The 18,798-nt window shown below is 39.8% G+C and overlaps 1 protein-coding gene across 1 annotated transcript in view; it reads right to left on the bottom strand.

Annotated features, from left to right (window-relative positions):
- Window positions 1-18,185, bottom strand: part of LOC149244362 (uncharacterized) — a 59,878-nt gene extending 41,693 nt beyond the window's left edge. The window contains exons 1-4 of the mRNA XM_089371518.1: window positions 18,117-18,185; window positions 17,865-18,020; window positions 17,553-17,759; window positions 2,390-2,518 (exon numbers count right to left, since the gene is read on the bottom strand). Of these exons, the coding sequence (XP_089227644.1) occupies window positions 2,390-2,518; window positions 17,553-17,759; window positions 17,865-18,020; window positions 18,117-18,185 (561 nt within the window). The remainder of the gene's footprint in view (window positions 1-2,389; window positions 2,519-17,552; window positions 17,760-17,864; window positions 18,021-18,116) is intronic.
- Window positions 18,186-18,798: the final 613 nt, after the last annotated feature.

Raw genomic sequence — 18,798 nt, 5'->3', positions numbered from 1 at the left:
TAAGTTGTTATCCTCTATTATGATTGTGCATTCCTTAAATGCGGCGTTATCGATGCTATAAACCATTCGCAGTGTTGTCCATCCTTCAAAGTCGTATTAGCTTCACGAATTGTGCACTTCAGTCTTTGATCCAATTCCCATGGGGTCTCACCTAGTAGCATCATGATCACCTTTAACCCAATGATCGACTGTGCCTCTGACTTCAGTCTGCTAAATTCTTTGTTCAGCGGAGTTTGGATGTTTGTGATCCTCACATTCGGATTGTCATTAGAATGCTTAATAGGTTAGTGCACAATCCTGCAGAGCACTGACCAACGTCGCTTTCTTATATTGTCATCCATAACTCCCTGCACTTCCCATACAGCTTTTATCATGAACCAAAACTGGTTTGGATCTTCATTTGCTACTCCCTTGAACATCGACAACTTTATCGCGCTTGCCATATTAACTTGGGGTGGTGGCAAAGGTGGTATGGGCGAATATGAAGGTGAAGACGGTGAAACTGGCAGTGGTGTGGGTGGGGGTTGTATGTGTGGAATCCTCTGCCTTATCAAATTCATCTCACTTCTTGGTTAGACCTTCATGATCTCCTCCTCATCACCTCGCGGAGGTGAAATCAAGGGGCTAGTTTCAAATTCTGCACTACCCTCGTTTTTGTAAATTCTCCCACTTTTCGTAACCCCAAACATCAATGTATTCGCATAACCCATTTTTCACACAACAGCATTTTAATCCAAGTGTTCAAAGACTTAACGTTATTACCTTGCAGTCCTTTGAGGAAGCATCATTCTTCCTCACTATAGCTAACTGAAGTATCTACCGCGAACTCAGTAATGAATCATCCTATAATTCAATCAAGCTAGTGATCAACAATCCGCGCAATCTGATCCCCCAATGCTTCCAATATATGAACCAAATCTGTGGTCCACAAAATAGGTATGTCGAGCTTGCACCTTCCATGGCTATCTGCTAGCTTCATGATCCACTCGTATAGCTTAGTAGGGAAAGATGAGCAGAAAATTTTGTGGATCTTTGTGTATAGGTAGCAGTCTAACCGCTCTTCTTTTGATAGTCGCAGATTCCTATTCTCCTGCACCGCGAACTCATGAATATTCCTATCCAATCAATCTTCAATTTCTTTCTTAGTTGGATTCCAGTGATACAACATCAGACATCTCTATGCAGATCCCGTTCCTGGCAATGGAACCATTTGTTCACTTGTTGGGGCTTGGCCCAGGTTCGGGGTTAATTAGCCAAACAAATCCTTGTACTATTGGCCCTTTCGGCAATAGTCTGCAAAGCGTGGACTGAGGTCTCACCTGCAGTAGTATGGGAGGGGTGCTGGAACTAGGTTTCTGCACCCTTGAGATATCTGAGGGGTTGATTTCGCCCAACTGTGAGTCCCTTCGTGTAGGTTACTTTGCACACTTCCCTGTCCTTCACACCCTGATATCTTTACCTATGCATAGCCTTAACCAGGGGTTGTGGGGATTTCACGCTGTTGGAGTAGTGATCTGCACTATTTGCCTAAGTGACACTTGATATCTCACTTATCTTCTTATAACAATTAGTTATCTTCGCGTAAACAGATGCCTTATAGTATATTTTCTTATTCAGCACATTCATATGAGTTCGCACAGTAAATAAATGGTAAACTTTCAATTCATACCCAATAGTACATGAAACAAGAAAAGCTACACAGAAATATTCTAAAACTTCTCTTTTAATAATTCTTCCAATGGTTACAGACTTGACCTGCCCTGCGCACTCAACTGCAGGGGTCTGTGCACTCAGCTGTGGGCTACTAGGCCTCTGCGCACTCAACTATAGAGCCTTCTCCTACTCTATGACCCAAAGACACAACTTACACTTCGATTCAATGCTTTATCAATTCCTTAGATTTGTCATGCTTCTATTAGATGCCTCCTACTTTTAGAGCCTCGCTCTATTTATATAATCCCATGGTTTGCAGACCATGGGTAGATCTTTCAAACCGACATTACATTACAAAACCGAGGGAAGAAATCTATGACTCTGTTACGACTTCCCGCTTTGCACCCACAAATTTCGGAGTCTTTACAATAGACTTAGTCAAAACTTGGGTTTTAGGCCCCAAAACATGCCTTGGGGGGATTCCACGTGCAACAAATCTCACCATACACAATAATTCTTCATGAAAAATATGTAAACAATTTTCAACATAATCATAAGGTAAGGAGATAGTGTTGATGTTATCATCATCATTATTCGAATCAACTAAAATTCAAATGTATGATTTCCATATTAAAACATCCCAACTAAATACAAAAAATAATGCATGGCTAGCTAGCAACATGAAAATCATAGTCAAGATCATCCTCATGATCATTTACATGATCATCATATTAACCATCCTGATAATCTCATCCACATAATCATCACCAATTCCATCGCCATCCTCACTAGCATCTCCTTTGATATATGATGTAATATAAACATAATCTGTATCATCATCTTCGTGGTCATTACCTAGAGCTTTCTGGAAAAAAAAGTCAATATTACATGTTAGTACTAATTCTATAGCACAATGCATACTTTTTGTTAGAATTCTAACCATAAAATGAGGTAGGACATAATAACATTTAATAGTACTAAAAAAATGAAAATATGATTTAAGATATATTGGAGATCCAACTAATATTACACTTGTAATTGACATCAAGTAGTAGAAGAATTTTTCATTACATATGAATTAGGCACCCATTTGTTCTTCATATTATATTGTGAATGTTTCTTATGATGTCCATGCACGATTGGTAAAATAAGAGTTACTGGAAGCTTTATTTCAAATTAGAATTGTAATTTGGATTAGAAATAGAAGAAATTTTAACAAAAAAAGAATGTCACATGAAAAAGTAAATTGTTTTTAATGAAAAATAAGTCGCATAAAATATGAATGTCACATGAAATATTGAGTTGTTTTTAATGCATGTACTTTTCTCTATGATAAAATGGATCCTAATGTTCGTTCAAGAACAAATGCTCATAAATAATTACTTCATTTTATCCATTATCACACTAAATCCATTATACCTAGTGATGATAGTGATTCCATTCAAATTTCTTTGAACTCCCTAAATATAATGTAAAAGAGAAAACTCCATGACCATGACCATGACCACAACCTCCTCACTTGCCTCATCCACCATCAAAGACAATGAACTTGGAGTCATGACCATGATAGCAACCCCTTTCTTGCCTCGTGTCCACCATTAGAGGGATTGAACTTGAAATTAAGAGTGCTCATGTTTTCTTTACTCTAACTAATCTCCAAGGAATCAAACCTTGATTAATATATCAAGGACTCCATCAAGGAATAGATTTATCATAGGCAAAGCTCAATAAGCTTTGCCAAAAGAGTGTGAAATAACACTTATCTTTGTTTTATGAAATAACTTGAGTGAGTGGAATGAATGGTGGGAAACACTTACTAGGGAAAGGAAGATTTTTGGTCCATCCTTATTTCTATTATTATTTTTGCTTCTTAGAATGGAGGGAAGTGTTTAAAAAAATTCTAAAAAAATATTTTTAATTAAAAAAATAATATTTGCTTGTGTTTTAGTTTTTCTTTTTTAATATATATTTAGTTTTAGTATTTTTTTATTTTCTAAAAAAATATATTTAGTTTTTGGTATTTTTTTATAACAAAAATTATATTTTGTTTCTATAAAAATGGATTTTAAACATTCCATTCATGCTAGTTTGTGATTTTATGATAAAAGTTTAAATTATATATATATATATATATATATATATATATATATATATATATATATATATATATATATATCTATATATATATATATATATATATATATAGATATATATAAGTAACTTAATGCCATGCGCTGTGTAGTTGATATGGGTATTATACATCTCTTCCTTGCTAAGTTATTGAATGTGCTTGTGTTTTCTTAATGCAATAAAATTAATTGAGCTCTTCATTATATCTTGAGATGTTCAACTTGCACCTCATATATGACAATAAAGTTAAAATATGTTTGCCTTTGTCCTTTGTAGATATTTGTCCCCATTAATCTTGGTCTTAATATATTAATTATCTTATGGTGGCCTTGAGTGGTCACTCCCATTAGCTGCATGTTTTTTAGTTTTTTGTTAGTGACATTTCTTAAGCTCGATAACATGTTATTTAATTTATGAGAATGTGCTATTTTGCATAGTATTGTTAAATATTAATATTAAATATGTTGGTTTTGACCACTTTGATTTCATGCACTTAAGTCAACCAAAAAATGCTCCAATTCCTCCATTTAACACATATTAGGCCACATGACATAGTAACTCACCTTCACCCTTCTCACTAAGCAAAATATAACAAAATATGTAAATAAATGTGAGAAGAGTCAATTTTAATAAGCTGGAGAGTGGCATTGTGACCCATATAGTTTACCTATTAATGAGCCTCATCAACATTATACTTCCTTTCTATGTAAATTCTCCATGAAAATAGTCTCATGAAACATGAGGGGCCTCAATAGTAAAGGAAAACAAAGGCTCCTAAGAGAAAAATGGTATGCATAGCACCCATCAATAATGTTGATATAAGAAACAAAAATATTAAGTGAGGTTCTACCTCATATAATTAGCAAATGGGGGAGTGTTGTAGTGGCTAAAACCACTCTCCAAAATTTGGCCTTAACCCTGTTTTGGATCCTCCCTACCAACTTTTCACAGCAGCTTGTCTTGCTTCATCAAGTTCACAAGCTTCAGTGTTTTGCTTGCACAAAGGTAGCTTGTTGATCATAGCTCGATGCATTCCCCTCACAGGCTGATCACTCGGACTTGGTCCAGCTGCAGGCTGAGTAGCTCCCCCAAGAAATTGTGCAATTCTAGAGGGAAACCAACCTTCTCTCCAGAAATTACATAATCCTGACTAGCAGCCTGTTGGGCTCCAGAATTACGCAATTCTGGCAGTCAACACTCACAGTGAAAATTGTGAAATTTTCCCCAGCAAGGCTGCTCAGCCCAGAATTTGCACAAATCTGGGCAGCAGTCAGCTACTTTGCCCAGAAATTGCATAAATCTCCTAGGAATCTAGCCTTGCTCCCAGCGAGAAATGCGCATTTTCTCCTAGCATTCGAACAACCTCTTACATGTACAACTGAGTTGACAAGTTCCCTCCAGAACCGAGCAAAACAGACTTGCATGCATGGGTTGTTTCTCCCAAGGTAGCATGCAAAGGCATCCCTTGTTTCAGGGATCTATTTTTAGCAGTTGGAGGTTACATGCAAGGATCATTTCAGAAACCTCCCACCAAGTGTTGCTTTCCCTAGATTTGTGGCATGCATGTCACAACCTTGATGTTATCAAAACTCATCAACCGAACGTCGCAGAGCTCATTCCTCACATCGACCTTGCAGCTCTGACATCCCACATCACATCTAGGAGCTGTTGGCACACTCATCTCAGTTGTTTTGGGGTAAGCCCACTTTCCATGACTTGTGTTGCATTTCTAGTGTTTTTTGTGTTTCGCTTCATTTGAACGTTGTCTGCTTGATTTCAGTTAGTGCTTGCTATCGTTTTGATACATACTAGCTTGTACTAACATCGTTTTAGTTTTCATTTCTATCTCACTGTTGTCGCATGCATGAAGTTGTTTTTCACGAACAATCGTAGATTTGGCGACTCAGCTCACCCACATGCATGTTGTTCCATTTTCTAAATTTGTCATTCACTGTTTGCATGCATGATCATTCACTTATGCTTACACTTAGTATCACCATGCATTCGCACTCACATTCACGTTCAGTTGCCCGTCGGCGAGTCTGGGCAACCATGGCCCAGAATCTACCTTCAGTGAGACAACATTGCGTAATCCAAGGAAGGAAGGCTTTGTATTCCTCTCCAGAAATGCACATTTCTACCCAGGTACTGTCCTAAAGGACTATTTTGCACTTTTATGAGGTACAATGACTGTTGGCCCAGAAAATTGCGCAATGCAGTCACTGAGCCTGCAACCATTGCCAGTTGAGATTGCGCATTGCGCAATTCCTACAGTCAATAGCTAGACTGGACTGTGCATTATGTAGTTCCAGCAGTTAGTTAGTCTCCTAGCAGCCCAAACTGTGCCTTGCACAGTCTTGGCAATGAATCTCCCGACCTCCCAGCCAAAATTGCGTAACCTTCATGATCAGTCACACAGGTATGTTGAAAGTTAGTTCTCAATTTCATTTTGGTTTTCTACTAGCAGATTATTTGCCATGAGTGTTTCCATGTCTCCAGTTATTGCAGGTGTTCATCTGCCTCTCAATAGTGCAGGTACAATGGTTTCCAAGAGAGCATAGTCAAAGACACCATTCAGATCACACTAGGAGATGCAGTTGATCAAATGTCTATGAGCTTGCCTACTCACGAAGATATCAAGTTGTTTGTAGAAAAGGACATCAAGGTATGACAACAACAACATCACAGTGAGCAACATCATGAGTAAAAGTTGAAGGAAACATACCGAATGCAACGAATGCAAGAGAAAGGTTGTTGACAACACAGAGGCAGAACAAAGTTGCAAGATCAAGCAGATTCATTGGTGATGAAAGCAACTTTGGAGACTCAAGCTATGAGGTGATGGCGTGAAATGAAGAACACGTGAAGACAAAGAATGGAACAAAGAAGGAGTTTCATGTGATGAAGCAACAACTCAAGGAAGGACATGAAGTTGCATGGACAGATGAATGAGTTGCAGTAGGAATAGGAACAACAATGGGTGCAACATGCATGCATGGGTGAAACTGTGCCTGTACAAGTTATAGATCTATCCCAATAGCTGGCACGGAGTAGACATGGTGAGCAGTGTTGTTGATCACATGCAATGGATTCAGCAGCATGCATGTCATTGTTCTCATGCATTTGATCCAACTCATTCAAGACACACACCAAGGTGAAGACAAGAAGCAAGTCCAACTAGAGCTGAACATGTACTTCAGCAAGTTGATGTGCATGACCACCAACACACACTTGAAGATCAACATAGGCACCATGCATGAGTGTGTTGCCAATTCTGCCACACCCAAGAAGACCATGTGCATGTTAGCAGACGAGTTGGATGAATGGGCCGAACCAATGCACTTGTTGCAATGGAGGCAAGAGTTTGCTTCAGCAAGATGACAGCATGGGGTGCATGCATACCATCACAGATGACCAAGCTTGGCATCAGATCACCACCTTCACCATCACAAGCATGTCAAAGAGTTGGTCTCACCACAATGGACCAAGTGTCTGTGATGTCTTGCATAGCTTTCTCAAGACATGTTGTCTCACATGAGTACATGTGCATTGTAATGTAACGTCATGTCAAGTGTAAGTGAAGTGTCAATAGTGGAATGTAACAGTCATAGAGTAGATGAAGAGTCATGAGGGTAGTTGAACTATCACAAAGGCGAATATCAAGGGTCACCACACCCTTTTCTATAAATAGAACATCATAACTCATTGTAGAGGGTTTTGGTCAACCAAGCTTCTGATAAGACTATATTGGAGAGAGCTTGGACAGTATTGTAACACGCCTTGGCTTCTCCACTACACAGATCTAGTTCATCTCTTTGGAGGAGCAGGCAGATGTGGCTGTAATGTTCCACTATTGGGGATAGTGGGTTTACATGGATGTATTGTTGTGACATAGGCAAGTTCCTTCTGTGGACCCAGGCAACCTCTCTAGCCCTAGAGTGGGTCTAGTCACTGCAAAGACAATACCAAAGAAAATTTCCTTAGAAACATGGTCTTATGAAGGCATACCTTCAGTTTGTCGTTCGATGAAGTCCTCGCCATGTTGCTCCAACTCTTGTTCTTCTATTCACTTATACCTGAAAACAACATGTAGAGAAACACCACAAATGCAATAGAAAACGACCAAATAGTCTACTTGAAGAGTCAAGGAACCTCAAGCTATCGACATAAAATTCAACATACGATATAGGAAACAAGATATTGATTTGTATAAATATGAATCAAAGTAAAACTTACAATCGAGCCTTGACATTGTAAGTCTCCTCATAGGGTCCCGTCGGCATGTCTCTGTAAGAATTCACTTGTGAGCCGTCTCCCAAGGGAACAAATAACTCTCTCTTTGGTTCAAAAGATTGATGCTAGAAACTCTCAAACCAACTCTACTCAAACATCTCTCAAGCCAAAATACATGTGAGGGTACTTCCACACTCCAATAACACTCTCTACCTCCACTCCTCTATTAGAAACTTGAAGCTACCAAATTACATCTAGCTATCATCAAGTTACATCCGAGCTAGCTAATCTCATTCATGGAGGAAACATTTATAGGAGGGAGAGGTTCCATAAGAGATGGGAGGAAGAGTTTATCCCTTAGGGAGGTTGCACGAAAGGTGGAACAACTATCCCAAAGGAGAGAAGCGAGCTCATTTGACCCAACAACCAGTCCTAGGACTGCCCATGAAGCAGTTTCATCTCGAAACTTCGATGAGTTGTTAAAAATCTTGCCAAAAGTAGATCATCGTGGGTGAAACATAGGGAAAGAGTGACAACTTCACTAGGGATAGTGAAAACTTAACCATATTCATGGGTAAGACAACTGATGACCTGCGAGAACCCAAAAACTTAAGTATAAGGGGTCTGCTTCAGGGATAATGAACTGAGATATTCTTCCTGAGATTACAAGGAAGGTATTGACACATAATTGGCAACATAACATAGACTAGATGTCAGTAATATTGACCAGAAGTATCCGGGATTAGGGAATGTGGGGTCGGTGATGAATTACTATATAACAGATGCCCCCTAAAGCATGAAGTCCGAGAGAGTGGGAGGGGTGAAATGCTTTAGGAATCTAGAACCGAAACAGAAAATCCTTGTGGAGAACTTGCAAACGCAAGTACAACTGATATCTCTGATACATGAGTACATAATGAAAGGAAATACATGTTTATAAGGCATGGGTGCAACCATCCAGAAGATAAACATAAATGGCCTGTGGTATGGATGCAACCATCCAATCTGAAAGACCACAAAAAGGACTCAGGTATGGTCATAGCCATCCAATCAAAAGAGTCATGTATGAATCAATCCACGCAACCTAGACTTGTGTAATATGAGCCCAGGGTCTTGAATCCCAACCTAATCATGGTACAAATTCTAATATGCGAATAAATGTGCTGAAGTCGAGCATACTAGAAAATCACTTGATTACCGACCAATGATGTAAACCATTAATAAGCATGAGAGAGACCACCATTAATGTCAATGGTTCTCAAGGTATTGCTAGTACAATCCACAAAGTGTGAAGAATGATCTGAAGTCAAACACTTGTTAAATCACTTGATCGAAGACCAATGATGCCAGCCTATCGTCGCATGCAAAGAACTTGCCATTGAGGCATGCAAGCTCCAAGGTACTAGAAAGGAGTCTCTAAATCAACTTCTTGGATAATGAGCTGAAGTCGACAAGAAGCGATCGATCAAAGGAGGGCCATAATGTTTCCCACATCATCGACGTGAGACAAAGGAATAAGATGAGGTGGATGATGCAAAGAATTAGAGGAAGGTCTGTAAGGATACAAACTGTAGAAGGATTAAGCTCTTGAAAATATCGGCGACATGACTTCAAAATTTGGCAGCATTTTGGTACCAAGTGATCAAAGGCCATGATGACGTAGCAAGGACTGGATGGAATGAGGCAAAATGAATAACCCAAAACCCGGGAGGCCAATGATAGATTGAGGATATCCCATCCCGAAACGAAGCAGAAAGAGTGTCGATGTCCAAAAGTGACAAGCTGCCATAATAACTAACACAACCAATAGAATGCTTCCAAATTCCCCCCCACCAATTCTGGCGAGTTCCCCACCTATTTTTGAAACACAAGCTTGAAGGATATAGCATATGTTTGTAATGTAAGTTCATCCTTCGGACAAATCCGATCTAGTGATTTTTAACGAGCCCTAGGAAGGAGAAGCTCAGTCTCATCATGGTGACAAGTCCAATGTCATTAGGGTTTAACGAGTTTGACATAGGTAAAACTCAGAGTCTTTTTCATGTTTAGAGAGTTTGAAAACGACACGGAAAAGAAAACTCCAAAGGTCCCTTTTTGTAAATTTGTCCCTTGAATCTGGAAAGGTAGAAAACAATATCTGAGGGAACCTATTGACCATGATAGATCAACGTATACATTTTTTGTAACTAATCTATCCCAGTCAATAAAAAGGATAAACTTATACTGGGTAGATGATGCTTTGTAGCCTTTAACGAGTTCAAAGTGACAAGAGGTCAGCAATCTTTTCATGTTTCAAGAGTCAAAAATAGCTTAAAGGTGACTCCAAAAGGGACTTTTTCGTGTTTTTACCGAGTCTGAAAAAGTATAAAACATAACTCGTAAATTCATCACCAGAGTTCGCGGAAACCTGTCGCTGCACAAAAACAAGTGTAAGATCTATTTTCGATATAAAAATACATGAAATATTCAAAAATAGATTAAAAAAACCCTAATTTACAAACCCTAATTTTACAAAAGGCTTATAAAAAGAGTCATTAGGTAAAAATCAATTTACTTTTCACTGTTTTACCTCAGAGTGAAAATTTTACCCTTGTGCATTTGTGATTTCAACGGTCAACTGGAGGAAGATTAGAACTTTGTCGGCAAATTCGTCTGGTTGAAGTAGGCAATACACGATTCCCTGCATTTTTCTATAGATTGTGATTCATTTTTTAGTGGTATTAGTCACCATTTAGGAGGATTTAGGGTAAAGATATTCGCAGCTGTCATCGTGGGTCGCCAGCTTGGGACCCCAACAACCCAAAATATTCAATGAGGATAAAATGAGGTCTTCGCGACTGTACACTGAAAAGTCGTGAAGATCCTGAATTTTCTGAACGGTGGATTTTGGCTCGGCGCACCTGTTAGAAAAATAGGTGCGACGAGCACCAATATTCAATATTTCTCAAAAACTAAGCAATTTCATGGGATTTTAAGCACAAATGGAGCACTTATAATCGCTTATGTGTGTATGCAAGATAAAACCATGGTGATTGAGTGGAAGGAACGGGAGCACAGTGGTGATGATGAATTAGCCATGGGGGACCAAAACTATCTGGACATGCTCTGGAATTGTGAGCTTCTGAAATTCTTCATGGTTCCCTATCTGAGGGCGCAACCGGACCTACTCCAATATCTTGTTGGAGCGTGGGATCTGAATGAGGGGAAATTCAAAATTCGAGGGTAGGAACTGGAAATTGAGGCAGCAGACATTTATTTCCTAACAGGGTTGTCACGGAAGGGAGAAAGGCACCACATGACTGGGACCCGTATCATCGAAGAAACCATGGATATGCTTATCGAAAGGCTATGTCTGGAGGTAGATAAGTCAGATAAGGGCAGAAAACTCAAGACTGCAACAGTTTAAGTCTTTTCTCTTCAAGCTCTCCTCTCTACCATCACTAGAGAAACTAGCTCATGGGCCCCACAGGAGGCCACCAAAACCCAACTCCGGTTGACAGCTGACTGTTTGGATCCCACTATTTTTAACTGGGCCGAGGCCGTAGCAGATAACTTAAAATGACAATTAAAAAAGTGCCAACGAGGAGACATCATACAGTTTGGGTATGGGTCTATTCTCGTATCATTCATCCTCGAGCGTCTTCCTATCTTCTAGAGATAGGAAGCAGAAGTAGCATGGCCACCACTGTGGGAGCCACGTATGAATCAGTGGGCGATGCTGATGCCCCGAGGAGGTGGGGCTCAACATATGTGATGGATACCCGAGTTTTTCCAATGGCTAGATCACCAACTAGTTTTCTTCGAGGACTGGCCATATGCTGGGATGGAATTCAGGGGTGATCCAAATTTAGTGCTTCCCCTAGGGAACACTGGGATAACAGAGGTAAAAAATTCATTTGTTGATTTTTTAAAGGTTTTGTAATTTTTATCATTTTTCATATATGTTCTGATCATTATGTTTCAATTTTGTAGATGTTGGGCCGAAAAGGCCCGCAAGTTTGTCTCCTATTTCTCGGAGAGCTGAACAGGAGTTCGAGATCCCTCCCCCTAGTGGATATGTAGAGGACAATATTTCCCATGACCTGGAGGGGTTATCGGAGGGGATCCCAGACAGAGGCAACCCCTCTAGCCCTATAGTGGGTCTAGTCACTGCAAAGACAATACTAAAGCAAATTTCCATAGAAAGATGGTGTTATGAAGGCCTACCTTCAATTCATCGTTCGATGAAGTCCTAATCGTGTTACTCCAGCTCTTGTTCTTCTAGTCACTTATACCTGAAAACAACATGTAGAGAAACACCACAAACGCAATAGAAAATGACCAAACAATCTACTTGAAGAGTCAAGGAACCTCAAGCTATCGACATACAATTCAACATACGATATAGGAAACAAGCTATTGATTTGTATTAATATAAATCAAAGTAAAACTTGCAACCGAGCCTTGATGTCATAAGTCTCCTTGAAGGGTCCCATCAACATGTCTCTGTAAGCATTCACTTGTGAACCATCTCCCAAGGGAACAAATGACTCTTTCTTTGGTTCAAAAGATTGATGCTAGAAAGTTCTCACACCAACTCTACTCAAACATCTATCAAGCCAAAATACATGTGGGGCTACTTCCACACTCCAATAACACTCTCTACCTCTACTCCTCTCTTAGAAACCTTAAGCTATCAAATTACATCTAGCTATCATCAAGTTACATCCAAGCTAGCTGATCTCATTCATGAAGGAGACATTTATAGGAGGGAGAGGTTCCATAAGAGATGGGAGGAGGAGTTTATCCCTTAGGGAGGTTGCACAAAAGGTGGAATAACTATCCTAAAGGAGAGAAGCAAGCTCATCTAACCCAACAACCAGCCCTAGGACCACCCATGAAGCAATTTCATCTCGAAGCTTTGACGAGTTGTCAAAAATATTGCCAAAAGTAGATCGTTGCCGGTGAAACACAGGGACAGAGCGATGACTTCGCTAAGGCTAGTGCAAACTTGACCATGTTCGTGGGTAAGACAAATGATGACCCGTGACGACCCAGAAACTTAGGTAAAAAGGGGTCTGCTTTAGGGATAATGAACTAAGACATTCTTCCTGAGATTACAAGGAAGGTATTGAAACATAATTGGAAACATGACATAGAATAAATGTCAATAATATGGACCGGTAGTATCCGGGATCAGGAAATGTGGGGTCAATGACAAATTAATATGTAACAATTGTATGATTGGAACTTACACTTCTTTATATAATAAGAGCCATCATGTTTTCATGGATATGTTGTTATTGTAGTTGGACTGTTTTGGTTGCTGTAGCAATGTATGTTGTTTAACTTACGTAGTTGTGTATGAACTATTTCATATGTAATTGTATGAATCTTGTTGCAGATGTGTTGTTGGTTTAACCATCACTTTGGATTGCCAGGTGACTTTCTTTCTAGCTTTGTGATGCATCTTTTCTCATGTGTTCCCTTCCCATCTGAGTATTTTTACAGGTTGTTCAAGGGGCACACTCATCTCAACTCACCTATGTTAAAACCTCTCATGCACCTTCCTTGACTCACTACAGTGGTCACACCCTTGTTACTAATAGAGTTATCTTACTTGCCTCTGTGTGACATCGAAGTCAAGGCATTGCTATACGACCCATTACTAGGACTCCTACACCAAGTGATCTGAGGTCTAATTGGGACTTCTTAGAGGGGAGATCCCCTTGATGTGTTGGCAGGTCTAGCACCGTCAATAGGGAGGAATTTCCAAGTAGTAGTGATTGATGCTTAAAGATACTTGGGTGGAATGGCTATTATTTGGAATGATCAAGACATAAAGGTTACCAATATGTTTACCTATTTTCGCATTATGGCAATACAATTTTAGTTAATTAACATCGAGGACTACTACGATGTATCCAATGTCTATGACTCCAATATCGCAAATGGTAAACCTCTATTTCTCAATTCTCTTTCCAACAAAAGTAATTTATACTCCCCATCTCCATGGATTATTGGGAGAGAATTCAATATTATCAAGTGTCTCGAGGAAGGATGAATCACAATGTTTACCAAGAGATTTTGTAAGCTATATCATCAAATCCCTAAAGTAGTCTCCATTAAATTTCTCAAGCAATGAGTCTCCTGTTATAGGTCTATTTGGGCACATCACTCCCGACAATCAGATCAGTGTAAACAAAGTCTATAAAACCCTAATTCGATTGCTACATGCCCTAGACATGCCACCTCATTGAGTGCTTTCATCCATGAGAGTTTCCTAACTTCAAACCCTGCTGAAGTGCTTCCTTGGGTCATCGGCGCACCCCTAGTCAAGGGTAAGTGCTCTGCAGAGCAGGTAGCCCCATTCAAGGCTATGTTACAGAGCATATAAGCCCACTCAAGCCTTCATTGGGTGAGAATCGTAGAAATGTTCATTAGAACCTGATTATATTCCTTCGTTCTAGAGCATTCTAGAAGGAACCCAGCTCCTATCCTCTCAATATGAGCTCGACTTAGGATAGCCTTGGATAATCTAATCCTCTATCCTCTCATCCCTTTGAACATGGAAACTAATCATGTAATTATGGAAAACCATTCAATGCCATATTAATGACAAAGCCACTTGCATTCATTTATAAATTGGCTTCCCATCATAGAGCCAAGGGGGTTGGAGCTTGGATTTATAGAGAAATATTGTTGGTTTAGAGACTTGAAATGATTGTTAAGTAATGTTATGCTACTGGATTGATGTTTCTACTGGTGTGATGAGGGTTTGGAATAAGCTGGATGAGTGAAATGAGATTGAACCACATTGGGTGTAACTTATCCTTCTATCAATCAATAAAGTTGTTTGTTATTTTTCCAATACTTTTGTCCACATCTATGATGAATGTATGTTCGAATGTTGTCGATTCCATTTGTTTACAATAAATATATCATATGCTTTGATTGTTGTCGTCTTATGTTTATGTTGGTAGGTACCAATTGAGTGAATTCAGTTTGAGCGGGAGCGACGTGAGCAACTCAAAGGGGATCAAAGGAAGCGAATGATCAAAAGTAGGTTCCGTTATATTATCTGTTTATTGTAGGAAAATGTTAAACATCTTTACTTCAGTTTTTCTAAGGGTAACTACCCACTTAGGGAATATGTACTTATCTGTAGGTATAAATTTCGTATAACAAATTGATGGCCACTGGAGAACGACCATCATTCCTATTAGTTATCCCTTGTCTTAGCAGCACCAATAGACTTTGCTTGAGTTCATTTACCCATATTCAATCATTTGAAGCTTGTTTGGTTTAAATGTGTGCTTATTTGTGTGCTGATAGTGCTCTCTGGCATCAATGCACTATTGTTCTTGACACAGTGCTCTACAAAGCAACGTTAGCCTAGAGACAGTGCTATGCAATGCATTGTCTCGCACTCAGGGCTATATTGGTCCTTGTCAAGCCAAAAACCCATCTTTTTGCTTGATTTTTTCCAAACTGTTTCACATCTTGTTTGATGAATGGTCAATGTTTCTCTGTCTCTGAAGTCCAAATTAGCTTTTCTTTTCCATGCCCACTTTGGCTTTGTTTGTTTAATGTTTCCTTATGTTTTCTTTATCATTGTATAATAAATCCCAAAGTTAGCTTACATTGGTTAGTCTTTACTTTTCTGAAAAAGAATTGTCGAAAAGACTTCATTTCTTTGAAAAAGAAATTGTCGTAAAGTCGTCATTTCTTGTGAAAAGCATTCATTGATATTTTGTGTATTTAGTTTCTTTATGTTCATCTAAACATTAAATGAATGAAAAGAAAAACATGCATAATTCATTTAGAAGTTTGTGTGTGCTTGTAGGAATGGTATAGGGAAAGTTGCATTGGATGTTCTCTATGCTCTTTGTTTAGAGATTATGATTGCTCGATCCCTTTTAGTTATGGTTTTCATTGTTTAAATCTAATGAAAAGAATTTTTCTCATCTTAGTTTCATTCTAGTAGTTTCAAAAACATCATGTAGTGAACCTGAAAGGAAAAATTTTAAACAAGATCAACTAAAATTTATCTTAATTAACCTAATGGAGCATTGTAACTTAACGCATAACATTTAGAGGTCTAGTCTAGAGAGGTGTTCCAACATCATTAAACATAGAAGATGTCACTAACGGTCTACGATACATTATGAGTGTGATACCTCATTCCACGTACGTAAGTATATAGTAGATTGTCCACGTAATTTCGGGTATATCGGGCGGTGTTATAGTAAAGAAAGTATAAGGGAATGCTCTCACTTTGTGGTTTTGCATTAAATAGTGCTAATACAGATTGGGCCTCCATGTACTTTTGGGTATATTTTGGAGGACTACATTAGGTTGCTATCCATCCATAGGTAACCGAATCGGTCGCCTTGTATAATGTGATACACAGAAAACAACATTCGGGGAGATTACTTGCATGTATGTTAAGTCCTTGGTTTCCTGAGTTTTGGCTTGAGGGGGACTGACCCAGGTTCAATGTTAATTAGCCAAACAAATCCCTACACTACTGGCCCTTTTGGCATTAGCCTACAGAGTGAGGACCGAAGTCTAACTCGAAGCAATATGGGGGGGGGATGCTGGAACCAAGTTTCCGCACCCTGAGATGGTCGTGATGTCACTTTATTCCTTCTATTCCTACCTTCGTGCAAGTCACTTAGTTCTAGGGTTCTATCTACCTAAAACCTTATATCTCCCCTCAATACCTCTGTGAAAGGGTACGACTGACGTCCGTGCAACCTTGACCTTTGATTCATATACTTTCGCACTGCTAAGGTAGCGTATTACTCAAATTGTCAAGTTATCTTAAGAATCTTACTTATCTAATTAGATACTAATAGTTAGCATCACGTAAACAGATATTCTTATATGCTTTCAACTATCCAACATAATTATACACATTCGTGCACCATATAAGCATTATAAAGGAAATTCATATATAAAATGACAAGATGCATCAATTGGAATAAAGACACGGAAATTGAAGAATACTTCTCTTTGTTGATATCTTCCAAGTGATTACAGATTCTATCCACCCTGTGCACATAGCTGAAGGGTTCCGTGCACTTAGCTGCGAACTTCCTCCCTAGACCTCTGCGCACTCAACTGCAGAGCCTCTACCTATGCTACGACCCAAAACTTAGACTTCTACTTCAGAGCATTGTCTCTTTTATATGTTAGTTCAACTACCTCCTTCTAAAACTACTTAGAGCTTATCTCTTTTATATAATCCCATGGTCCGCAGACCATGGATAGATCTCTTACAACCGAATTTACTTTACAAAACTAAGGGTGGACAACCCTTTATGACTTATGACCACAAAATGCGAAGTCTTTGCAAGTTTAGTACAAAAGCTGACCAAAAACATGGGCTTTTAGCCCCAAAACTGTCCTTGGGGGATCTCATTCCCAATAGGCCCCCAACACCAACATCATGACTCGCCCTCAAGTCACTTGGTAGGCGCGGAGATCTTTGCATGAAGCCCTTCCAGCTCGACCCATATGATCGTAACCTCGGCCATGCACTGAGCTACCACCTGTTTCAAGTCTTCCAATGTTTGCTCAGTCACTACTCCTACGCTGTTAGCCTGAAGATTTTTTTGTGTTGCCTGCAAAGTTGCAAGCTTGCCTTTGACAGATCCTTTTACTACATAAGCCTCATCCAACCAAGGCTTTAGTCTTGCATTCAACACTGCTTCCTTGTGAAGCGCTATGTCTACTTGTTCCTTCAACTGGTTGGCCTCCTGCAGCTTGGCTAGTATTTGTGTTAGCGCGACAGTTCACACTGTGCCCTTAACCTCATCATAGCGCTATTATAGCTCGCGCGCTTCCATATCTAGCCTCTGTACATTGGGTTCCTCCTGCAAGCTTGTCAGGACCTCAAATGATTGCTCAAACAACTGCGTGTAGTCTACTACTGCACTATTCACCGCCGCTATTGCTTCTGTGATAGAGGTCACCCGCTGTTCCTTCACTTCTGGTGAGGTTGAAGGCTGGGCCTTTAACTATAACTCTATAATTTGCAAGTTCAACTCCAACTAAACTCGTGCCATCTCAGTCTGAGTGTCATGCACCCCTATGGCTAACTTGCAGATGCGTACCTCGACTGGCTCCTCCTTCGGAATGGTCAACTCTGGCACCATTCGGCATGCCTCCTCAACAACCTGCATAATTTGCTTGCTCTGATTGGTCACCTCAGTCTCAACGGCAATGGCGGCATTTCATTGTATGGCAATATGCTCATTGTTGATCCACTATTCACTAATCACGTGGAGGGCGTGGTGCTCACGAGCCTTCAACTCTGAAATCACTCCATCCTGCAAGAGGTGGATTGTTTCTCACGTGAGCATTTCCAGGTTCAACCCTACCCCCTTTAGGACGCTGACAATGGGCCTGTCAGCCTCATTTTCCATTGTCAGTGATCCATCCAGCAGCACTATCGCATTGGAAGCCTTCATGCGTAGCATATTGGTAGCCTCTGAAGTGCCAATAGCCAAGTTGGTAGACACCGTGCTAGCCTATGACGCGCGGGTCTGTAGCTCCTGTAACCCTATCTAGATATACCCCAGGATGAATTGTTGTTGCTGTTCAAATTGTTGTAGGGCCTTCACGGTGACATCCCTTATTATATCACCGATATCATGCAAGTCACCCTCTGTTAATGTGATGGGGTCTAGTGAGGCCTTGGTCACCTTTGATTTCTTCGGGGACCCTCCCTTCTCCAGCTCCGCACTATGCTGTTTAGTCTCCTCTTATGTCTCAAGTGAAGGAGACCTCGTGCCT

The sequence above is a fragment of the Pinus tabuliformis genome, chromosome 8 (assembly GCF_031772625.1).
Source record: "Pinus tabuliformis cultivar Carrire ecotype Pingquan chromosome 8, CPIR1, whole genome shotgun sequence".
Classification (NCBI taxonomy): domain Eukaryota; kingdom Viridiplantae; phylum Streptophyta; class Pinopsida; order Pinales; family Pinaceae; genus Pinus; species Pinus tabuliformis.
The sequence above is the reverse complement of the archived record's forward strand: the minus strand, read 5'-3'. Positions and strand labels throughout refer to the sequence as shown.